The sequence below is a fragment of the Centroberyx gerrardi genome, chromosome 12, assembly GCF_048128805.1.
Source record: "Centroberyx gerrardi isolate f3 chromosome 12, fCenGer3.hap1.cur.20231027, whole genome shotgun sequence".
In the NCBI taxonomy this organism is placed as follows: domain Eukaryota; kingdom Metazoa; phylum Chordata; class Actinopteri; order Beryciformes; family Berycidae; genus Centroberyx; species Centroberyx gerrardi.
The window spans coordinates 25,004,964-25,029,998 of record NC_136008.1 but is presented as its reverse complement, the minus strand read 5'-3'; the positions used below and the strand labels follow the sequence as shown (position 1 = coordinate 25,029,998).

At 42.2% G+C, this 25,035-nt stretch overlaps 2 protein-coding genes across 2 annotated transcripts in view; one reads left to right on the top strand and one right to left on the bottom strand.

The window, feature by feature from the left end:
• The window catches only part of ankib1b (ankyrin repeat and IBR domain containing 1b), a 36,053-nt gene extending 20,635 nt beyond the window's left edge, over positions 1 to 15,418 (top strand). The window contains exons 12-20 of the mRNA XM_071925481.2: positions 1,602 to 1,736; positions 2,264 to 2,350; positions 3,388 to 3,454; positions 4,061 to 4,206; positions 4,735 to 4,913; positions 5,312 to 5,363; positions 9,636 to 9,747; positions 11,168 to 11,202; positions 11,924 to 15,418. Coding sequence (XP_071781582.1) covers positions 1,602 to 1,736; positions 2,264 to 2,350; positions 3,388 to 3,454; positions 4,061 to 4,206; positions 4,735 to 4,913; positions 5,312 to 5,363; positions 9,636 to 9,747; positions 11,168 to 11,202; positions 11,924 to 12,835 — 1,725 coding nt within the window. The 3' untranslated portion in view covers positions 12,836 to 15,418. The remainder of the gene's footprint in view (positions 1 to 1,601; positions 1,737 to 2,263; positions 2,351 to 3,387; positions 3,455 to 4,060; positions 4,207 to 4,734; positions 4,914 to 5,311; positions 5,364 to 9,635; positions 9,748 to 11,167; positions 11,203 to 11,923) is intronic.
• Positions 15,419 to 16,852: 1,434 nt separating this feature from the next.
• On the bottom strand, positions 16,853 to 23,521 carry LOC139931871 (protein lifeguard 1). Its single transcript, XM_071925499.2, has 10 exons — positions 23,417 to 23,521; positions 22,798 to 22,966; positions 22,238 to 22,316; positions 21,840 to 21,893; positions 21,430 to 21,520; positions 21,269 to 21,306; positions 20,492 to 20,579; positions 18,428 to 18,517; positions 17,747 to 17,794; positions 16,853 to 17,005 (listed from the first exon to the last, which is right to left on the bottom strand). Exons 1-10 carry the CDS (start codon positions 23,519 to 23,521, stop codon positions 16,853 to 16,855), a joined length of 915 nt encoding a protein of 304 aa, XP_071781600.2.
• Between the last annotated feature and the right edge of the window lie 1,514 nt (positions 23,522 to 25,035).

Sequence of the window (25,035 nt, the reverse complement as noted above, 5' to 3'; positions counted from 1 at the left end):
CAGCAAACCAACAATCCATGAATTGATTGGGCAGCCAGTAAGTTAGTCCAGTTAGTGACTGGCCCCTGTCTTATTGACTGAGATGGATGAGAAGGAGAGAGAGAGACAGAGACAGGGAGAGGGTGATAGAGACAGGAAGAAAGACATCAATAGCGAGACAGACATTGAGTCATGTTGCCTGACTGCGTCTCTGTCACCAGCTCTGTCGCTGGAGGGCAGGCCAGGCTTGTAGTACAGCGTTGTGTGTGTCATACGGCCGGGCTACTTTTGTTTCCATGACAGCCCCGCCGCTGTCCCCGTCCTGGGTAAGGAGGCTGGCCAGAGACAGAGATTAGTTTGAGAGGAATAGAGGAGCTTTCACAAACTGAAAGGCCGTGCAGGGCGCAGCCTCTTGACCTGTTATTACCTGGCAAGAAATGGCTTTACCCCTGTTGCTTGGAAACGCGGGACTCACTGTTGCCAAGGGACATTTCTTTGTCTTTTCGCTGCCATTTCCCTCCCTCCGGTGCGGTTTCACACTTCCTTCTCTTTAGTCTCTCCATTTCACACACACTCCGTCTTTTGCTGTCTCTCCCGCCTTTCATCGCTCCCCTCCCTACCCCACTCCCTTTCATTTTGTATTGATTTTCTCAAGTGTCATGTAAGCATAGTGTTTCCAGGACAGCGGAGGTCTCAGCCTGTAGGGTTTTGTGTTTGTGTGCTTTGGCTACCTTGTCACCCACAGAGAAGTGTTTGCGGCGCGGGGAGAGAAATCACTCACGCCCGAATAGGCTGCGGATTGGAGTGGCTGTAGTGTTTTGTTGTTCTACAATGCCCAATGGGAGTCGCCGATCTAACACGCAGTCTGAGTGCCTTCTAGTGGCAGCAGGCTACGACGAAGACACCGCTGGCTGAGTTCAGACAACTGGCCGTGTCCTCTGTTAAACCCTGTTGTTTGTAAGGGAAGGAAATGGATGGGAAGAGGTTTGAGACAGAGATAAGTAGGTTTCGAGTTCTGGGTTCCGGTTGAAGGGACTCTTAAAGATATCCTTCTCTCTTAATTTTAATCACCCTCTCTCACTTCCCTCGAGTATAACGTCACAAGCATTTAGAGCCTCTATCCAGATTTCTTGAGAGCAGTAAATGGGGGTATATGCACCGATTTCTCAACGGTAGGACTTGATGATAATCTTTTTGCAACTTTCATATCCCAGTGTAAGTGAAATTACAGTTCCATTTCACATCTCCTTGCCAACAGTGTGAATGTGCACCGTCCCATTTAAAGCTGTTCAGCTGCCAACCACTGTGAGTCTTTTCAATATGATGGAGGTAAAAAATACGTCCTCAGTCCAGTGAAGTACAGACAGACCAAGACCACAGATGCAGCAATTCTGAGTCTGGTATCTGCTTTGGGGTCTATGAGAGATCTTGTTATCATTCTGTTAAGTTCTCATGCTATTTTTTGTTTTTAGGACGTCATAAAATGTAAACGCATTGGGCTTTGGTGAGCCAGTAGGTTAATAGGCTGAGTTATCCCTGTTTGAAATTTGCAGTTTTTCCGATGAGACAGCTGAGCCATGATAACGTAATCAAAACGTAACATTTCTGTCCTCTCTCTGCAGTGCAAGTATGACTTCTGCTGGATCTGTCTGGAGGAGTGGAAGAAGCACAGTTCATCGACAGGAGGCTACTACCGCTGCACCCGCTACGAAGTCATCCAACAGGTGGAGGAGCAATCCAAGGAGATGACTGTGGAGGTACGCACACACACACACACAGACACACACCCCCTCTTATTCTCACCTCTCATGCTCAAACACAGAAACATACGGAACTGTGTGCTACCAAGATATACAACTGATATAAGAGCAGGAGTATGATAGACACAAACACACATAGACAGACGCATACATATGCAAGCATATAAGTACTGTTTTTGTGCGTGTGTGTGTACACTCTCACAGGAAAGTGCTTGAGCCCAGAGAGCCTAAAGTAAGAGGGGAACACACATACACACACACACTGACAAACAAGCTAGAGTCTAGACTCTTGACCACGGAGCTGTCCACACTCAATTCCGCCCACCTCCATCAAGGGTGAATGGAAGTTCAGCCGCGGTGTTCACCAGCATGCCTCTGGATCAGAAGTACTGATTTCACCTGTGGCAATATTCACTTTTCTTTTGACTGCTCTCACCCAAAGTACCCACGCTTTCCTCTGCGAGGGAGGACAACATGCTCAGCGGTTTATTGACTATGACTGGTGTCTCGTCTCCGTTTCGCAGGCGGAGAAGAAGCACAAGAGCTTTCAGGAACTCGACCGTTTTATGCACTACTACACACGCTTCAAGAACCACGAGCACAGCTATCAGGTAAGCAGGGCTGGCATCGCCTTCCGATGATGTCCGCTTTGCATAGTCTGCCAACAGCAGTGTGGAGGCAGCAGATATACCCCCTGGGAACCCCTCATAAAGTATACATCAATGGTAATTGACCTCATAGGTGGGTATGCTGTGTTATGTCCAAAGTGAGTATGCCTGTGTATACTGTAGCCTTCACTACACTACTGTCTACAACACTACTTGGGATTAGATGTTAAGCACTCATTCTGTACTTGTCACCAGCGAAGTAATTTGATAAACTATGTATGTTCAAATATCTAAACAAATTGTCTTGAAGTTTGTATTTATAATGCTAAGTAGGGTTGGGTTCTGTTAGCCGGTTAGTTGGTAAACTACCAGAATTCGTTAAGCTCAGAGTCTAATGGATCTCTTATCAAATCTGTTTTTCCTTCCTCTGTCTTCTACAACTGCCATCTGCAACAGATGACGTAATAGAAGGTTATTTATAACTTTGTTGTGTTACTTAACATTGCTGAAATCTATTTTGTTACTGCATTGAGTGCAATAAAAACAATACCTATTTTTTTAAATAAGAAATTGTCCCCCCCCCCCCCACCCCACCCCAAAAAAAAAAAAAAAAAAAAAAAAAAAAAAGAATTACCTAAAAAGATAAGATGAGGGATTCAAAAGATTCGGATTCGATAAGCAGATTCAGAATCAATAAAATGCTTTAGAACCCCAACCCTACTTATAAGCCGATGGTTTATTGGTATCACTCCTCTTTCATTTCTCAAATTTTCCTCAACTCACAACACTGGACAAAATTCTGTCACTTCAAGACTTTGGCTAACTTTGGGTGGTGAGGATTTTTTTTCCCCCCATGTCTGAGTTTTGCTGAAGGTGTGACTGCAAGACACAGCTAAGACAGCACAGCCCTGCTTTCCATTTTCGTTATTGATCTCGTCTCATGTACTGACAGTCACTCCCTTGTTTGGCGGGGCATTCTTTTCCAGACCCTTTTTCTACTCAGCAGTGAAACTAAACGGCTTCTGTGTTCCTCACAATAGCTGGAGCAGCGCCTGTTGAAAACAGCCAAAGAGAAGATGGAGCAGCTCAGCCGGGCCCTGAGTGGAAGTGAGTCCCCGGTCTACTGTAACGGTGCCAGTCTTTATTACACAGTTGGACACATCTCCATCTAGTTCTCTGATATGAGCCGTGGGAAGCAGGCGAGAGGGAGAAATAAAGCACACAGAGGTGTCTTAATAATGTATTCTTCACACTGGGTATAGTTATTATTCAACAGGCACTTACAATTAGGCTGCACTTGGTTGATGTGGTTTTTGTTGTGTGTGGAGGAAGCTGCTTTGTCTAGAACTCTTTAAACCCCTTTGTACATATAATTATAACCTTTTTAGCATAGCCAAGCTTGGCTCTAATATTTAACACGCATTTTTTTTTTAATTTCAATTGATTCTGAGGATTCCAGTGGCATCAAATATATCATGCTTTCTGAGAGAAAGAATAGGATGTACAATACATTTAACACCATAAACCGGTTCTTTGATATGCTAAGTTGTTGCACTATTTTGCTACTGCTTGCTCATCCCTTTGTGCTGATCTGCTTAGATGTGTCGGCGATTGAGGATGGAAGTGGGATTTATTCTACTAATGTGTTGCTTTTGGTTAAATGCCCCCCACCCCAAGCTCCGCCTTTACCCCCCGTCTCCTTTTCTTTCCCAGGGGAAGGCGGCCCGCCCGACACTACATTCATTGAAGACGCGGTCCTGGAGCTGCTAAAGACTCGCCGCATCCTCAAGTGCTCTTATCCTTACGGGTTCTTCCTGGAGCCCAAAAGCACAAAGAAAGAGATCTACGAGCTTATGCAGGTTCCAGTCCTACTTACTGAGACCAAGATACATGTTCACAGCAGGCAATCATGTGTGGACCATTAGAGACATGGGACCAAAGCTTCCCACCTCATGATGTTCCCATCCTACCCCAGTTATACCTGCAAATATGTCGGCTTTTATTGAAATATTTAGCGGTATGTAATTATGCCAGCCGATGTAGACACAGCGTGCACTCTACTGCTGTCTTATATGTTGTGGTGATGCTTCTGGATATTTTTAGGGCCATGTGTAAAATGGGCATGGCTCCCACAGGCTTTGAAAACACTTCAAAGTTGGTGAATTTGAGACTGTTTTTGAAAACGGATATACAGCCTTGAAAGTGGTTGAATTTACAGCAGAGTAAGGAAAGTCAATTAAATGTCCTTGAACTTGCCGTTGGAGTAAGTTTGGGGATTATTCTCAGGGCTGAATAAAGTATTTATGCATTAAAAATCACTCCTTCACTTCACGGGTTTATCAATAAGTCAGTTGTCCAGCCAACCGATCAGTGCTCTCTGCCCTCAGACGGACCTGGAGATGGTGACCGAGGACCTGGCGCAGAAAGTCAACCGGCCGTACCTGCGGACCCCGCGCCATAAGATCATCCGTGCGGCGTGCCTGGTGCAGCAGAAGAGACAGGAGTTCCTGGCCTCGGTAGCCAGGGGAGTGGCCCCCAACGACTCCCCCGATGCCCCCAGGCGCAGGTAACACACACACACACACACACAGTTCACTGAATGCCTAAACCCAACCCTTACTCTAAGCTTAACACACTGGAAAAAAGTACCAACTGAATGAGAAACAGTACTATGATAGTTTCTCCACAGCTGGTACTCGGTAGTTACAGTATTATGCTCCATATGACTGGAGATAATCATATGGTCTCTATTGACAAGTCCACTGTTTTGCTGCTACCATGCAAGGGATTATTATGATGATGATGATGATTATTATCATTATTGTAGCACTTTCCACAAACAAGGCTGCTGAATGTTTCTGTATTGATTACACCACAGCTTAAAACATAAAACAACTAAAGTCATTGTTATATTCACAGTAACTTTTCTTTCTCTTTCTCCTTCTCTCCCTCCCTAACTTTCAGTTTCGCTGGCGGAACATGGGACTGGGAATATTTAGGCTTTGCGTCCCCTGAGGTAAGATTTTGTTATTTGGAATCATAAATTTCCGCTGAACAGATAACCATATACAGTATTTTTTTTCTTAGACAGTGTGAAAAATAAACTTCTCAGTCCCATTTTTACCATGGGACTGCTGCAGTATACAATGACATATGGCGATGCATATAGCTAAAACTTTTGAATCATTATGAGATAGAGACAATTCGCCAGATAATGGCCAAATGACCGCCATGTTGTTCAACACATCCGACCATGCCAGATGGTTCATTGTCCCCCTGTGCACGCAGTTGGAATAATTAAGAGCGCACTACTTGGTCGAAGACTTAAGCAGGTCGCTCCCCGTCGCTCAGCATTACTAACAGGAGTTTGTAGTTAACACTAACACTCATAAAACTGAAGACCACATAATGGTTTGGTAATTGACCTGCCTCCTCCTGCAGCACGACACTATGCGTGCACACTACATCACCACAGCTGTGGTGCATGAAGCCATAATATTTGATCTTGTCGCCGTCGGGTCAAAACCTCGCAACTCCAATTTTGGTGATTTTCATGTTTTAACTTGAATTGAAAGATGACGCGGTCCTCTCTGGATTCAGTCCTACGACCCTCTGGTCTATGAAACCCTTTCTTAACCCACTGGATAAGCTGAAAAATGCATGGCCGTCAAGCTGAAAAAAGTTTACATTTTGAAGATGCAAAGCTTTCTTCCGACAACAGTGATTTAATACTTTCTAGTCTAGTTTAGTGTCTAGACTTTTGGAACGTTCGAAAAGAGAACAGCAAAGAGACAGCCCCGTTGCCCATTAATCTCTTACTGTTGCATCCTTACAAGCTACTGCTATACTCACATAACACAAATGCGCTAACGTTACATTAGCCTGAGCACGTCTTCCCGTTTAACAACAAAACGTAGACTCCTGCCGTCTCACTGGGCTGCTCATACTGCCAGAGGAATACAGTTTAGGTAATCGTCACATTCTTTCACAAGTTTTTTCTGTTCACTGTAACAAGGGAGGAGTGTCTTGCCCTGCTGGTCTTGTCGCTGCTGGTTGGCTGAACATTTGCTGCCTTATTGCTGTCTGGCCAGTGAGGCTACGGCTGCTACGATGCTAATGAGCCTCACTAATCACCCGTTGCACTCGGTGATTCCAACCACAACTGATCAGTACAGGGATTTTTCGGACGGGGCATTTGTGTGCTGACGGTGACCAGCTGCCTCTGCTGGACAAATGTTCTTACTGTCCCAACCTGCCACAGGTGTTTCTGCGTTCATTTAGCTGTTTCTAAGGAGGACTTCTATCGGTGCCTCATTGGCGGCACTTTTGCCGATAATGGTGTATCTATTATCTACATCAGCAGATAATATCGGCTGATCGTTATATCTGTCGGGCCTTAATATGTATCTATGTACAGTGCCTTGGAAAAGTATTCATACTGCACATTTTATTGTGCTATGAAGTTATTTCAGAATGCATATATACAGGATTTCTATGCTGAGTTCTATGCAAAGCATTTTATCTTGTCAAAGTGAAAATTAATTTGTAGAAATTGATGTGAAAGTATAAAATTCAAAGATCAGAGAAATCTATTTTGCATTAGTATTCAACCCCTTTGCTTCGTTTGGGCTAAGTTGCCACACTAGCAAACATTTGCCCAGCGTTGTCATCATTTGTTACTTAGATGCCATATTTAAATTGTATTTAGTGGTTGTGAAGAATGTTTTCCTTTTGAACTTCTGATTAAATTTGTCGTTCTTGCTAACAAAGCTGAGACAAAGTCCCCGGTAGCAAAAAAAGACACATTTTTAATAAAAGTTTGAAAGCAAAAGTTCAGGATCGCTAAATACATTCTAAATGTGACAGCTGAGTAACAGATGATAAAAAAATGTTGCAAGTGTAGCAATTTATGCCAAACAAAGCAAAAGGGGTAGAATACTTATGCAAACTCAATTTCTCTGTTATTTTAATTTTATACATTCGCATTCAATTTTGCTTTCTCTTTAGAACAGAGTGCTTTGCATAGAACTCAGACAAACAATTCCCCAAATAACTGCATTTTGAAATAACTTGATAGCACAACAAAATGTGCAAAAAGTCAAGGGGTCTGAACAGTTTTTCAAGGCACTGTATGCTGTGCTGTGCTATACTGTTGTTGAGCCCTTTTGAAATGAGACAATCTTCAGGAAAGTGTAGAAGGCTAATAAAAAATAAAAAAAAATAAAAAATGGAAATTACATCTTGTTCGCATTTCAGAAGAACAGATTTAATTAAGCCAGGCACACACTACAAAGATGTGGCTCATCTTCAAAAGAACAAAATATCAATATAAATTCAGGTGAGGTGCCCCCCACTTTCTTTTCCACCTACAGGATTTAAATAACAAAGACGCCTGCCAATTTCATTATTGTCAGCAACTGAATTTGTATCTATGTGGAAGTCCATGGTGAATGTTACCAGCAGATGCTGAACACTAAACCATTCTAAAAAATAGGATTTTATTTTTGCTCCCTAATTAAGAGCCTCTGTCTGTCAGCTGCAGTAGTTAATGGGAACACTATACTAATAATCAAAGCCTGATGACTCTGGCTCAGAGGCACAGCTACAGATGGTCCTCTCCATGGTTCCCACAATGCCTGCAGATCACTTCATAGTGGGCTATATTTAGAGCCGCGGAAACATGAAAGACACAGTTTGGGTGACAGGCTTTTGATGATAGGAGTGTGACTAAGTGACTTTTGCAAATGGGTGAGATGGCTGAGTGGAGAACACTGTCGATAATTTGGTATCGACGGGCATGTGTGTGGCTTGTACATTGCGAATTCAATAGGTGTATCCTTTTCATGCTGGTCTACACACAGACCATACAGCAGCCTGGTGTTTGACTGTAGCACATCATCTTGATGCTGTCACTGCACTGCATCACCTTGCGCATTTGCTGAATCACCAGCTGAAATTTCCAAACAGCCCATTTGCAGTCAATCTCACTCCTACTGCATTGATAATAAATACTACTGTAATATTAACTATAACCTGGTATGGTTAAAGTTGGACCAAAATGAGATTATTCTTGTCTAGAACAATGAAGTGTTACTGGTGTGCATGCGCATACACACATACACTGTTATGATTTCAGTTTGACACTAAAAATAACTCAGTGTGTACTTTCTTAGTGTCAGCATTAATTAGTTTTTGTTGTGTATCTTTTATGCCTTCATTACTGTTTAATATGCAGGCTGCATTGCATCATTCATAGCTTGGATCTCAACTCCTCTATACGTATCATGCATCAGAGCTGTCAGCATTGTTAGAATAATATGAAGACCATCACCTATAGATATCCTGTATATTTCAACACATATGCATGCACACAAACACACTGCGGTACAATTTTGATTGACATTTTTGGAATTAATTTCTGTATTTTCATTCAGACACACTGTGTTAGAACACCCTCTGTTAAAACAAATATTAATTGATTCTACATCAGTTAAACTCCCCAGAGTGAAAGTGTGCCAGAAATATGAAATGGGAGGGAGGTTGTTCATCATAATAATGAAAGTTGTGGCTGCATTGACTCACTACTTCTGATGCAAAAAGCATAGCATAGACTGGCTTTTAGGCTCACAGAGTAGGAATAGCCATTATTATGCACCTATTATTTTGCGTAAACCTGGACAGAATATGTATTTTTAAATTATTCTGAATATTTGAAAAACTTTCCAAGTGAGTTAATTTGATTTACTTTTCCTTTTAATAACGGCACTTTCACTTTTGATCAATTATTATGGTTTCTGTTGAGATCAGTCCAGCATACCCACCAAGTCTTTTCTGACATCTGAACCCGAATCCTCATGTTGCCCAATTTCAGTGTAGGCTGGAGCCTAATGATCGAAGGCTTGGTCTGGTGATGAAAGGTGTTGAACTCGTCTCTAGGCGCTGATGTTCTGCTGCAACTGATGACTCACACCACATTTGAAGCAACCTGCTTCACAACCCGAAGCAGAGCTATCCGTTTACAAATTCATCTATCAAATTTGTATCATATATATACAACTCTGATCTGAACCAGGAAAAATATGTCTGACTGTAGCCCTAGGTCGGCATCAACTGTCAACTTGACTTGAATCTCAACAGAAAGCAATGTGAGTAAGAGTAAGGGACATCATGATTGGCTGATTGCATGATAAGAGCATCTGTTGGAATGAAAACAATATAAAGAGTTGTGAACCTGATATTATTGGTATTTTTGGTGATGTGTTTTTAATTTGGTGATGTGTTGTTAAAGGAGTATGCAGAGTTCCAGTACAGACGGAGACACAGGCAGAGGAGGCGAGGCGACATGTCTAGTCTCCGTAGCAACACTCCCGACCCTGATGACCCCAGCGAGAGCACTTTAGGTATTTGATGACACCACTGTCCATCAGTGGTGTCTCACTTCGTTTCTCGGTGGCGAGGAGGACTTTGTATTCCAACGTTCATTTGTTTGGTCATTTGTCCGTTCGTTTGCCACGACATCTCACCAGGGTTCAATTTGTCATGAACTTAATGATGCAAATATTTGTTTAAGAATGTTTTTTAATTGACTGTGATGATAAGAAATGCTGCACCATGATAATATTCTAAATATTTTCCTTTGATGAAAATGTATTAAACGCTGGCCCAGGATCAAATCCTGCCAGTGCTTTCTCACCTTTGTTTTACAAAAAGGAAACTTAGACAGAAACTTGTTTATATTATCCAATTACAGAAATGTATTAGCATACAGAGTGCAGCGCCCATTTGTCGGTTTTGAGAACGTTCCAAAAATATTAGACAGCTGCGAATGTGTGCAGCTCCCAGATCAACAGATGAATTGGGAAATGTCTAAATACTGCAAATTGTTATCTACACTCATTTGTCTAATCTAAGAGCTCCTGCAGCAGATGTATAGTGTAACTATAACTAATATCATATGCCGTTTTCATCAGTGATTACTTGGCTGAATTGAATCAATGTGACATGATTAAAATCTGACTAAACTTAAACTATAACTAAATTTAAAAATGAATACTATCTCAGACACTGCTGGTCAGATTTTGATGACAGTTGGGAGAATGATGACAGTATTTTATAGGCTGTTGTGTATGTATATCAAGGGAAATTTACCCAGATTTTAGGCTACTAACCCACTTCTCTACAACATTTTATTCAACCGACCTGTGTTGTAGGGAATGGGAAAGCTATGTCAACTATACTTTAACTAGGAGAATCTTTATATACAAAATTTGAATACTGTAATCCACTCAACATTCCTCTGTTTTTGAAGACACTAATTTGTCCAGAATAATTTGGGAACCAATTTCTGACCTTCCATTAACCCGACTTTGGTTATTGAGCCAAACTTTAGGGGAAAAAAACTGTTCATGTATGAGCAACAGACCAGCGTCAAGTTATTTATTGAAGTCCTGTTCATTACTTTACTTGTTTGCTTTTGGCTGTGGATTGGAAGACGGATCGAGTTTGCAGTTTTCAAGCAAGCTAATAGGTTTTTTTGTGCCAAGAAGGATTAGTCGATGGCAGAAAAATAACTGAATCAATTTCAGATGGTGATATTGAGTTAGTGTATTTTCTGGGCAAATGCTGAATGGCACATTGAAAATGCCCTGTGTCAGGTCGCTATTACTTGATCATTTTGCAGCGTTCACTAAAAGGATGATGATTTTCCTAAACGTGGCAATCGGCTGAATTGCTATCCAAGTGCTGCTGTAAAGTTTCCATTTAATACGACAATGGAGTTTTCACTGTGGGCTTTTTTTTTTCTCTTTTTCTTTGACAAAGATGGACAGGATGGACACAGACAAGGTCCTCTGATGGTGAGTGGCCTCTTGTTAACCTCATGTCTCCTACCCAAGGCTTCCAGCATGTGTTTCTTTACATCATCGGAAAACTTTTCAGAAACGTCAAACAAAAGCACCTCAGAAATCAATTATAATTCAGTTCTAAAAGTCCTTACAACACTAAGTGGCTCGTCAAGGCTGTGGTGGGAAAAATGTTTTCATAACCACTGCTTTTTTTTATTTTATTTCTTTTTACAGATCTATAAAACAATGTCCTTTGAATAGTGGGCCACAGGTGCATAGCCGCCTACTGCTATTTGGGCACCGTGCCAAACAAAAAAAAAGATACAAAGTTTAATTCATTGTTCCAAATACAGTGGAAATGAGGTTACAGCAAACTACAGAGATAATCAGCTTTTATGAGCAACTTCTGTTAAGTAGTTTGTCATGGCTGTGCCTATATAATGCAACGGCTGCATTTCCTTTCGTAACGGGATTCCTCTGAATATGGGTATTAGGTATGTGGGCATGGGTACTTTCTTTCAGTGCCATTTCCCTGGGCATCCTGCCTTACAAAAAATGGTTGAAAAAGTAACGACACTATAGTTGTCAAATCGGTGCAATTTGTAGCACAAACTATGATAATCAAGTAAAAGGGTCTTGCCTTTGCTGTCAGTCTTCCAGATGTTTTGATTGTTTTCTCAAGAGGTCAACCTGGTTAGATAAATGCTAAACAGTTTTTTCTGTTCTGTTCCAGGCTCTTGGTTCTTTGGATGACGACGACCCTAACATTCTCCTGGCCATCCAGCTGTCACTCCAGGACTCTGCGATGGCAGGGGGCGGGACCAGCCACGAGTTCCTCGCCAACGAAGCGTCGCTCGGCGCCATCGGCACCTCCCTGCCCTCTAGGCTTGAGCAGAGCGCTCCGAGTGTGGAGGTCCTCCCCAGAGCTTCGCTGAGCAGCTCGGAACTGCTGGAGCTGGGAGATAACCTGGCGAGGCTCGGCAACATCAACATCACCAGCCAGTACTCCGTCACCTCTCAGCACTGCGAGACTCACCACCGGAGCTACGGCGGCTCCGTGCCGATACCGGTGGCCCCGGGCGGCAGCAACTCGTCGACGGGCCTCTTCTCCTCCTCCAGCGACACGATAGACTCGACCACGTGCGGCAGCCACGACCCGTCCTCGTCCTCCGCGGCGGCGGCCAACGCTAACCTGCTGGGCAACATCATGGCTTGGTTCCACGACATGAACCCTCAAGGCATCACGCTGGTGCCCTCCACCTCCACCGACACGGACACGGACCTAGACGCGCTCCACCCGGCCGGAGGAGGGTGCCCGCAGGACGACGAGAAGACGGGGGTCTTCGTCCTCCCCGAAAACACGAAGCCTCAGGAAGGGCTGGCGGATGTGGGTTTCTGCCCTCAGAGACCCGGCGACCTCGAGGAGAAGGAGTCCGCCGTCACCGAGAGGCCGACCCAGTTAGATCTGGTAGGGCTGGACGCCATGACGCTGCCCTACATGGCCGCCCTCGACACGAGCGGCGACCACGTCGAGCGGGGAGGCGCCAAGGTCTGCCACGTCGACACTCCGCGGTGCAACTCGGTGTCCGACCAGCTGCCCAGCAGCAGCTCCTCCGAGTGGGAGGAGCAAGTGCACTTGGTGTGATCTGATTGGTTGAGACAGGAAGGAACTTTTTTTTTTTTTTTTTGGAAGGCCAAAAACCACTCTGGATTGCAAAGTAGAAGTGAGGAATATGGATAGTCTCTACCTATTCCTCGAGTAGGACTCGGACGGAATGTATACAGGAATGAAGAATGTGTCACAGGTTGGTAGCTGGTTGGAAAGGATGGGAAGAAGGAAGAAGACGCTCAGCTTTAGCGCAGACAGTTAGCCTATATTGTTGCAATCAGATTTACCCCCCCCCCACCCACCCCCAGCGACTGATGGCTAGGCGATTTCATTCCTGGAAAGAAAGCACTAACTGAAAGAGAGATTAGATTTGATTAGAATTTGAAAGAATATATTTCCTAAAATGGATTGTGTGCAGATATAAATAAGAACAAGTTGCTTTTTTCTGAAATCTGTTATAGAGGAGATAAAAATTTAGAGGATTTAGCCTAGAACATATGCAGGCATATATACTTTTTTTTTTTCCACTGGAGTAAAAGCCTACTGTATGTGTTTGGATTGGAGGAAGGTTTTTCAACTGTACATAGTGAGCAGAGTGATATTTTGTTCCAATGTACGGTTTGTAGAGTCGGTCTGAGAAACACTTCTCGCTCCTGTCCATATCTGCCTACTTTATAGGTGCCAAACACTGACTAGCAAAAGCACAGTTTGCTATCACCAAGTGGATTCTTCAAAGCAAATTGTGCCTGCTTGCTACAATCTCATCGACCCAGCTAAAATTCAATGTGAAGGTCTCAGTAAGAGAGCCATATGTTATTTGAGATTTCAGCTGAGTGATATTTTCAAATCACACTAATCTAAAAGCTGTAGTGTGTTGTGTAAATCTGTAGTTATGGTGCAAAGAACATAGGGGTTGTGTGAAACATTCACACTCGAAGTAATGTAGAATTAATTTTTCAAATGAAAGTAGGCTAGCTAGTGAAAAACATTTCAAAATGGACTTGACAATGGTTATTCATCTCAAGGCCTCAATCCTGAGACACTTTCATGGAGAAATGTCTTGAAAAACAACAAATGCTGACACATGCTGCCGTCCCAATGGGGCTGCAGAATATCATTCAGTTCACACCATTGTGATAGCATACTCTGAATTCCATTGTAGCCTGTCTTGAATTAATGTTTTAGTACTGTAGCTGAATGTGGAGCATCTCCAAGCGGTAAGACAGACTAAATAGACAGTGAGTTGTTGTTTATATAATGCAGGAAAGGCCAGTAGACGAGATAATCAGGCGATCACATTCAGTCCTGTGAATTAATTAATCAAGCCCAAGTCACTGTAATTTGTCACTGGGTTCTTGAAACTGTAATTTAGGCTAAGCCTTCGTAAAGCTCTGCAAATCTCCGGGGCTGCAGTGTAACACATGGAAAAAAATGAATGTGTATTGCATCTCAAAAACATGGGGAGTCCATGTGTTTTGAAACGGTTCTCTACGCAATTCATTACAGTGCCTTTATGTCAATCACCGTTATTTCATTTTTTGACACGTTTTTTTTTGCTTATTACACAGTATTTACTAACGGTGTATACAAAATAAACACCTGTTACCTTAAAATGATTTCTCTCACACAAAGTTAACAATCGTGTGCAAACAAAACCTTTTTAATTATTTTTTTTTTTTCATCTAAATATTTGTAGCCTCCCTTTTATGGTCCTATTATGACATTGTTTGAAGGGTTTTGTTTTGGTTTTTTTTGCTTATTTGTTTTTTGGTTGTAGTAATGTGTTAATGGATAACCCTGATTTCATACTTGGAAATCTCATTTCCAAATATAAAAAAAAACAAAGTTTTATTTATCTCTCATTTTTGTGCAGTAGGGCTTCTTGACTTTGCTCCTTTGATACAATACAATTGGTTTGTCTGTGGTTTAGAAACTAAAAACATTGTATTGACTGGGATGAGCTGACTTATTGTATGTGTTCCATGTATCTTAGCTGAAGACACTAAAATGGAAGACACTCGCAATATAAAGTAGGTATTTATTTGAAATCAAAAATAAGGTCCATTAAAGACAATGAATAACCAATTTGAGTTCAAATGTATTGATTGTCTACAAAGTATGTGGAGTATAAGTAAGGTTGGTATTTTATAATTAAGTCTCAATTATTGCATTTTTTCCAGACTAATGTCTGACTGTTCTGAAGTAAGTTACCTTTATATTCTAGCCGACTCATAGAGCCACATGAAATCTAAATGTATTGATTGCTTTGAAATGTGTCTTGAAGTTGTGAAACTGTGAGTGCCATATGGTTAGTGGAGCTAACTTTGTTGGACATGAATAATGTACATGGGTTAAGCAGAGGAGTTAACATATTTTGTCCTTTTTCTGTAACAGTATGCTGTGCATGAAATGGGTACAAATCTAAATGGAATTTGTATTTTCCTTTGTATTTCACTTCCAATGTCAAGGTGATTTATTTTAAAATGGCAAACATATTTTGTAACGCATTGAGATTTTCTATTGTAAAGCAACTAATCCTTGAAATGCTATTTGCACTTTCATAGTCTATACTTGATACATTCCCTCTTTATATGAAAGAAAAAATGTTTGATGTGTGATGCCAATAAACTATGTGTTGAGTTTTACTTGCTCTTCAAGTTTTTTATTGGTTATTTAGTTACATACACATTATGTACAAATTACATATTTCAGTAGGGAATATAAAAAAAAAATACACAGAGAACAGCATACAGTAGAGGTGTTCCACAAAGTAGCATCGAGTTACTGAGTCATTTTACCACAGAAAAGTGATAAATATTTCTCGTTTATCCAATTTTCATTCAAAGTTACCTGGAAAACGGTCGTGGAACACCCACCTGAATTTTATGGAAGTGCTTAGGCTCAAAAGTTCTTTGTGTCACTGGAGTAATGTGCTTCCTGGTATCTGGTTTCCCAAAAGCATTGTAAGACTTCACTTAAACCACAGGACAAATGACAAAACTGGATCTTGTGATCATATCATCTATAGTTCAGAGAGGCTGGTCACACGCCCCTCTAGCTGTGACGCGGATCAGATCTGTGTCCAAACAGAGCAAGGCTGAATTGGCTGACGCACACACTGGATGTTGCCTGCTGCCTCCTTCATAAAAACACAATCTACTTTGATTTCATTTTCAATTTGATTGTAAGACTAAATTAGTAGCTGGGTACTATTCGAGTGAATTGGACTATTCACACACTTCCTATTTCCCAATTACAAGTTGCTCATTAAAGTTTCAGTTCTCTGCTCTGGAAGAGTGGAAATAATAAAAGCTAAATGAAAGATCAAAGGCCTCATTGACAGAAACAATAAAATGTGATGGCTGAGCGAATGTGAAATGTGTCGTGATTTCTGGGTAGTAATCCATGTCATTGTATAATAGAAACAAAAAGCTGCCAGCTCTATACCAACTCAGGTGGTCAAGTCGCCTATATGTAATGATAAAAAGCATACACTACACACAAAGTACTGCATTGCCAAATAGAACCTTGATAAATGACAGTTAGGCCTACTTAAGGACAAAGTGTGTATGTGCTGGACAGATGAATGTCAGATGAATAATGCAGACATCATGATACGTCGCTGCCTAGTCACATAGGTGACAGCAGACATCTAATCTAATGGAGGGGGGTGAGTCTCTCCCTCTCAGATCCATTCCATCTGCTTCTGCATACATATGCAGCAATTACATACAGGAAATTTGATCAAAAATGTGATGAAAAAGAGATTTTTTTTTCTATTTGGACAGATCTTGGTCATGTGTCAGATGTCCTGAATAACATAATGAGGGCGTGCCACTATCTTTTCATAAGTTGGTGTCATAGGGGACGGCAGACAAACCAGACAAAGAGTTGGGGTCTCTGAGAAGGAGGGGTGTGACTCTCTCCATTCAAATATGAAATCTAGACGCATACTAAAAAAAACTTGATGCAATGGCGACGGCGTTCCACCCCCGCGCAGACACGGCTGTAGCCTTTGGGAAAGCGGCGTGTCATCGCGACGGCGGCTCGGTGTCAGCGGCAGAGGCCGATGAGCTGCAGCAGGAGGAGGAACAGCGTGACGATGTCCAGGTACAGGTTGAGGGCGGCGAACACGTACTCCTCGGGAGAGATGGCGTACTTCCTGTGTTTCCCGCCCAGGATGAGCTGGGTATCGAACACCAAGTACTGGAGGGAGACAGAGAAAGAGAGACGGGTGGAGAGACAGAACGGAAAGATGCAGTTCAGTTCAGGTATAGAAATATAAAAGTAGGCACACAGGAATACAGTACAGTTAAAAAAAAACGACCTTAATAAAGATGCTTCTTTATATTATATGCATCATTCTAACAACACTGATGTCTGAAGGGTATTCTGAAAGGCAATGTGTGTGTGTGTGTGTGTGTGTGTGTGTAAAGAGTCAGTTGTGAGAATCAGCTTCAAAAACATGCCCAGTCCTTTTCCTGGTCTTTTAAAGAGGACCGCACAGATAAACAGGCCCAATAAATAAATTGTGACGTCCAAATTCGGCAGCTGAAAACAAGCCGCGGCTCGCCGCCGACAGCCCGTTCGGCTCCGTGCGCGGCGGCGGTTCGTTCCACCGGCTGACGGGACGGGTCACAACATTTGCCGTTAATGCCAAAGGCACGCAGAGAGGTGGCTGTGAAAATGTAGGCCACTGCTGCTAAGCGGTGCATAATTGAAATTAAAGGGCACGGGGACATTGGAGTTTCTCTCTCTTTTTACACTAACCGCTGTGACAGACGCGGGAGGCGGCCGGCTCGGCCCCGGATCAAATCTCATACTGCACGGACCCACTTGACATTAAGCCTCGCTTTGTGATGATTTCTGTCATTGGAAAAGGTCTGTTTCCATTTCGACCTGTGTCGGAGGAAAGCGTTCCCCTTGCACAATTTAGAGTGTACTTACAATGGAGAACACCAAGGTTCCCAGGCAGGCGTATACAATGTAAAGATACTGTGGAAAGAAGCAGAGGTACAAAATCAGCTGTGGGAAATACAGAAGTTCCATAGAGAAGTGACTTTTTCCTAATATCATAACTATGACTAGTGGAGTACAACATGATGTATGACTGCTGCAGCCACAGTAATCTCCTACTTCAGTAGCGTGGTGGAAGCTGAGAAGGCCGGCATACTGTGATCCCACCACCTATTATAGTTATGAAATAAATGTAATGGCAAAGGCTGCTGTAGGCGGCTGTGCACTATATGCTTAGAGAAAGCATTGTTTACATTCTGTTCAAGTTCAAGTTCACCAGGTGTAAAGATAGCATTTTGAAATCAATGAAGTGCGTATTTCTGTGGATTCCCTTGCTTAAGGGGAAAACACTCACAGCCATGTCAAGAAACAACAACAACAACAGCAGGCTACATTTAAGTGCATTAGTCGGAGGTCAGTGCAACTCTGGAGAGCTTTTAAAGTGCATGGTGTCGTCTTTGCAGTCTGCTCAGGGTACAGGTCAGCGTCTATACATCCTGGGGGATAAAAACTCTGGTCTGGCCTTCACTTTCCACACCACTGCAATTAATGTCAGAACATTCTCACTGTTGGTAAAAAAAAATTAATAAAATAAATGTGTCCTTGATTTACCTGGGAGCGCATGATCCCACAGAGCAACGCGAAGGATATGAGGGTCCAGCCAAACGCCCACATGCACCCATTTGCCGCGGTGAAGTCCCACTGGCGCGCACGGGGCAGGGGGAGAAGAGAGGGATTGAATGTGACGAGCCTCTCAAACAGAAAATGCAGACAGAGTATCTCTCATTTGCGCTCATCATGGCCATAAAAGCGAGGGCGCTCAAGGTCCTCTGCATTGCAGCTGTGCTGTGTGGCGCTGCGGACGGCTACATCACGGGCATATTGCAGTTCAACACGCATCTAAAAGACTGAAAAAACCCTGCTAATTCAAGGCGTATGAGCCTGGATAATTAATCAATATAGCTGTAAGGGCGGGGGGGTTCCCTTGCCTTTTTGCACTTTTCAGATTGAAACACAGAGATAGAGTTTCTAAGTTTCTAGATGGGGGCATCGCGAACACTGATGACCTGAGGAGCCATACAACCAGTCTAATGGGCAGTCTAATTTACAGTATTTCCACTATATGTAGGCTGGCAAATGTCTATAGCATGCCAAACTATCAATAAAGTGATTCTCAAAACGCCTCCTCACTTTCAGCAGCCTAGTGCAAATTCTTAAAGGCTAAAACTCTTATGACTCTGACTCTTATTGATAAAACAGTGCAACTTGGAATGAACTGTGTAAATTTGAGTTACTGAATATCAACACTAGCTTCTTTTACATAAACAAGTAACATCATTTAGAAATACTAATACTGATTGAGTGCTTTCTAATCTTGCATGAAAGCATATTTTTTTCTTAATTTCTGGAAAATGGAAATGGAAACCATCTTGCTAAACAAAGAAGCTATTTTGGTTGGGTCGCATGTGATATTTCAAAGTTGTTCAATTATTAGTAATTTTTAGATTGGATTACATATTAATCTCAGTGAGAGGTCAAAAATGTTCTGCCTTGAAAGGGTGTGTACATGCCACTGTACAAAACTGACTGAAAAAAAAAATTAGTTTTTAAAAGCAGATTTTCAAAACTGTCTCCCCAGGGGAGCATCGTGCCCCTGGCATTTCTGGGGAAGTGGCTTTTAAAGATTATTTTATGGCATTTCTGCTTTATTAAACAGTTTGCAGTGAAAAGAGACAGAAAAATGGGAGAGAGGGGATGTAACAGGCAAAAGGTTCCAGAAGCCAATTTTGAACCCAAGACCCCTTACATGGTAGCAAGGGTGGAAGTAACCAGTTACATTTACTCATGCTACTGTAATTGAGTAGCTTTTTTATGTACTTATACTAATTAATTTGACTTTTACTTGAGTACATTTTTACTGAAGTATTGTACTTAGCTACATTTTAAATCCATCCATTACAGAGGACAGATTTTGTGACTGTCCCTAAGCATCAGAAACTGGCCAGTTGTAATTTGGCCACTTGTGGAGCCATTCAAAGTGAACGGTCAGTCAGCAGTCTGGCTTTACTTTGTGCACTTTACTTTGTAATTTCCAAATTTCCCAATTAAAAGAATCGAGTTTGAACTCTCATCCTCTCGCCCTTTTAGAATTGCATGGAAATGATCCCATCTAACAACTTTTCTAAAGTACACTTTAATTGAGCTACTTTTTACATTTACGTAAGTAGATTTTTACTTCTACTTAAGTAAAATAACAGCAAAGTAACAGTTCTTCTACTTGAGTAGGACATTCTAGTACTCGGGGCCCAGAAGTTTTCCCCTGCCCCTTTCAGAGTGTGAATGGGTAAGATAGGACAGATAGAGAGCCATGACAAAACTTACTTCTGATTGCAAAAAGAGCAGAGAAGAGTATCTGACTGGGTAGCCAACAGATCTCAGCATTTAAGTACTTAGTTTTGTATGCATAGCAAAAACAGGTCTGCATTTTAAACATTTACTGCTGACTGCATAACAAACAGCTCACTTTATAAAAATCTGCCTTTGACTGCGTACGAAACACAACTGGGTATATGAAAATGTAACACTGACTGCATAGCCGACCCCTCGCCGTTTATGAAATTTGACTATTGGCTGCACTGCAAACTGAGCTCAGAGTGTGTGACAGACAGATCTTACTTTTGACTGCATAGCAAACAGACTGAGAGCAAAGGACACCAACGCCGTTGCCCCCACAGCCCAGAGAACAGCTTCAGCATCAAAGTACCTGCAGACAGAAAAAAATCAAACAGATATGCAACGGGAATGGAAGCCTATGGCATCATGTCTAACCAATCAGCAAGCAGAGCGGGAACACCAACTGTACTGTGCTGTTCCAGCCAGAAAGAAAAACATCATTTTCTTATGAGAAATGTGATATTTTTCCATTTAATAGTCTGTATTATGTGTCTCGACTGGCACAATCACACAGACCATACTTAGATGTGCATTGCATTATAGATAGCCTGTGTTCATTTTATAACACTAAAAGCTTCAGTTATGGCAATATCCTATAAATATGATAATTTGAATGAATTATTGATAGTGAGGCTTCAAGCTCCCAAACCCCAATGATGCCATCTCTATCAGTGACAAGCAGCTGAGAAAGGAAAGTGTCTTTCTGATGGAAAAGGTGGCTTATGTTTACAGGGGCACAAAAATCTGTTTACACTGCTGCATAAAAGTGTTTTTTCAAACAATTTGTGACCAATTTATATTCTGCCAAAACATGGAAAATCTGATTCCATAATTTGTTAACCAGCGATGATAATATCAGGTTTAACAGCTTCATTTCTGGATGATCGACAAACCGTCAGATCTGGATCACATAGGGCTATTAAGGTTTTCTTTTTTCTTTTTTTTTGTTCCTGTGTAAATCAGTCAGCATCGGGTGGAGATTCATCCAAGGACACTCACACTGCCACAGATCCAAGCATCAGGCCCTCTGCAACAGTCTGAGAGAATACCAAACAAACAGAGAGTAAATACATGAAGAAAAAAAAACAGTGAATGCGGTGAAATAGAGCAGGTGTGGAGGGGGTTTAATTTGATGCCTGGCTGGCGCTGGCTCTACTCACAAACAAGCCCAGGGCAATGAAATTGAGGGGGACTTGACGACGGAGGTTGTCACAGCAGGACAGGGCCACGATGAGCACTATCACCACCACCCTATTTCACAGAGAATATAGAGTGCATCGTAAATAGCAAATAAACAGGGTATAAACAGAGAAAAGCACTGCGTTCAAAATGTGAATTCGCCCAGTGCATTATTTATGCACACTGTAGCTAGCTGTTTCTGGGATTGAAAATCAGAATAGGGTGGCAGTTTTAGATTTACTTCTGTCGATTTCACGGGGCGACATTTTCATTTGGATAACTCATCAATGGAAGATTTGTAGGTGGTCAAACTGGGGGGAAAAACAACAGGAACATGTGCGGCGTCTAAACTATCAAACCGAATGTTTTCCGTTTTGACGTGATCGCTTACATCATGCTGTAGGAGAACCAGTAGTTGGACCACGTCCATTCCTTGAGAGTGTCCCTTTAATTCAATAAGAGAAGAGGGGAGAGGGAGATTGCTTTATAGCAGCGCAATTTGTTTGATAGAAACCAGCAGAATTAATTTATTAAATATTAACAGAGGACAGTACATTGTGCACATGGGAGCTGAATACAATTTATGAAAAGGAATTACTGAAGCAGTGTTCTTGCACATCCATTATACAAAACATATGAAGCTTTCATACTGCTGCAAGCAAATATATAAAGTGGCAAAAATGCTCTTAAGTCATATACTATCCTGAAGGGGGGGGGGGGGGGCTGGATGAAGACCTGACAGGACTTCATCTCTTTTGGAAGGAATTCCCTTGTGTAACGGTGACTCACCAGTAGAGAAAAGCGCAGATGATCCCAACGGTCACCAGGAGCTGAATCATCAAGGTCAAGTAGACCTTCCTTATGAAACCTGCTCAGACAGAAAAAAAAACTGATAAACAAAGCAGACAGACCAGATAGATAGATAATAGATAGAAAGACAGACAGGAGGCAGAGAGGCAGAAAGGAAGGCAGGCAGGCAAGCAGAGAAGGAGGCTGGCAAATAGACAAAAAAAATCAGTCAGGCTGATATACGGAGAGACACAGCAGAGGAGGCGGACAAGCAGGTAGGGCTGTTCATGCCACACAATATTTCAAAATGTTTCTGTATTCATTGAACCCACATTTCATCGTCTCGTTTTAAATGATTTGTGTTGTGTGGGAGGTGAAGAGCTGAGCAGGATACAGCGGAGAGCGGGGGAACCATTTCCAATTCCAAATCAATTTTAAGAAAACATTGCAAAGCAAATGAGAGAGTAAATATTGCTCATTCTGGTTCGGCTCTGACCGCACAAACCGAAAACACACAGACTCTCTTATTTCCCCCCTCTGTCTATTCCTCCCTCCTTCACCTCTCCTTATGGCGGCGTCGCCGAAGCGGTTGTCATCCGGAAAGCCTTGAGAGTAGTCGGGCGGCGCTTCGCCAAACTGCTGGTCGCCTCCAGCTGCCTGGCCCTCGGGGTGGACCATGTTATCATAGGGCCCAGGAGGAGAGACGACCGCAATGTTCCCCTTTCCAACCTGGTGAATCCCAACCGAGACACCAGAGACACCAAAGCCGGGTTCAAACAACCTTCAATCCAATTACTTCTAGACGCTGGAGTTTCGCCAACATCCCAAAACTGAAAAACCTTGAACCATATAAGGGAACTGCAGTTTCTGTTTACTTTTTTGATTTGAATGAATGGAAGGGAATCAGAGGAATTCAAACTTATTTATACAGTTGTAATCAAATGTAGAAGTAATGCATGTGGAGGTTCTACATGATTTTACGCTGATAGTCTGTGCTTTTGGTTCATACCACACTAATCTTTTGATATCAAATCTATCATGTGATTAAATTGTGAACAGCAAAAAAGCCTGGCTCGCTGCCCCAGTCCTTACACTTTGGACTGTGGGTGGATAGTTAAATGTTGTTTTTCTCCCTCGTCAGGCTTACTAAGACGTTAGACTGGTAGTAGTACTACTAACCTGATAGCTCGTCCCTGGGTAAGGACTCTGACCATAGTCCTGGGGGTTATAAGGCGGTGGATTACCTCCATAGTCACTGTTATCTCTGCCATTAGTTTGCTCCATTCTACCCCAACGTTACCTGAAATTTTCAACGACCCAGAAAAAAATGGTCAGTTAAGGTCATGGTCATGGCACACAGTCATTCATAACATCCATAGCTGTGGCCTTAAGCTTCCATTCACCACAGCTGTGTCATTGAGATAGGTTGTGCTTGATTGATCTCAAAGGAAATTCAGTTGTCATCAAAGAGGACAGATACTCAATAAACCAAGGAAAAGAGATTAGAGTAACAAATCCCCTTTACCATTCCTGGTTTGGCATTAATCATTCTCACTGCAACGCAATTAATATCATTAGTTATTCACACAATGAGCAACTCTGACACACAACTCCAGTAATAATATCAACAGCAACAACCCATGACTACACTAAAAGTAAGAAATCATCTGTTACCAAGCCCTCATAAGTTTCACAGTAGTATCAACATTGTCATGAAAAGTGTGACTGAAATGTGTTTATGCAATAGAGCAAGCAAAGGTATTTCACTTCCGTATGGATAATACGGTTGAACCAATAATAACCTATGAACTCATGGCAGTGCCAACTCTTCTGCCACCTAAATTAACACATTCGCTCTTCTCCCTTTCTCCAGCTTCTCCCCACCAAACACCGCAAACCGAAACCTGTGATGGACAGACCAGGGCGAAAATCTAGTACAGTTGAGCACAGTTTCAAATATTTGACTACATGACATGGCTGAACTTGGGTTTCCAAGCGGATAGCCAAGATAGATAGCCTGAGCGGTTGGAACATCACCAGAGATATGATGAGTTGAGCACGTCAAAAGTACTCCTGTGTTTCAAGTCGTCAAAATGTGATCAATTGTTATTTTACTTAGGTCTGTTTCGCATAAATCAATTAATAACAGCACTAATCCATTATAATGTCCCCTACCTCTGGTGTGACGCCCAGGAATCTGCTCGGCTGCTCTTCCTGTAGTGTTGGTTCCCCTCCAGGGCAAAGTCTACCTGCTATCAGTCGGTTCCCACAGAGACAGGACTTTTGCTCCAGGGAGAAAGGATGTATCCCTCATTAGGCTCAATGGGATATTCAGATGAAGTTCTTAAAATGTCATTAAACGAACCAGGCTGGCACTCTGTCAGAGCAAATCCTGTCTTTATCTTTTCTTTTGCCAATACCGATCCACAGGCCTTTGGAATATGTTAAGACGAGAGCTTTCATGCACCGCAACAAAGACTTCTTTTACATTTTTTAATTTCCTGTGATGATACATCATTAGTCTGTTGTATGTGATAAGAATGTAACGTTTCATCCGGTAGCTGGGAGTGGAACTGAAGGCAAGTACAGTACAATGACACCGTTTGAAATCCGGTGGGTCATGTGACCTCCCTGGTTCACCTTGGTTACACATTGATAGGAACCTGCCCATGTAAATCAGCCGGGGACGGGTGACTGATATCCCATCCATCCAACCTACAACAAGGGATTATGAATAATGCGTCACAGTAGGGAAGAAAAGCAAAAGACATACTGTATGCTGAAAATACATGAAATAA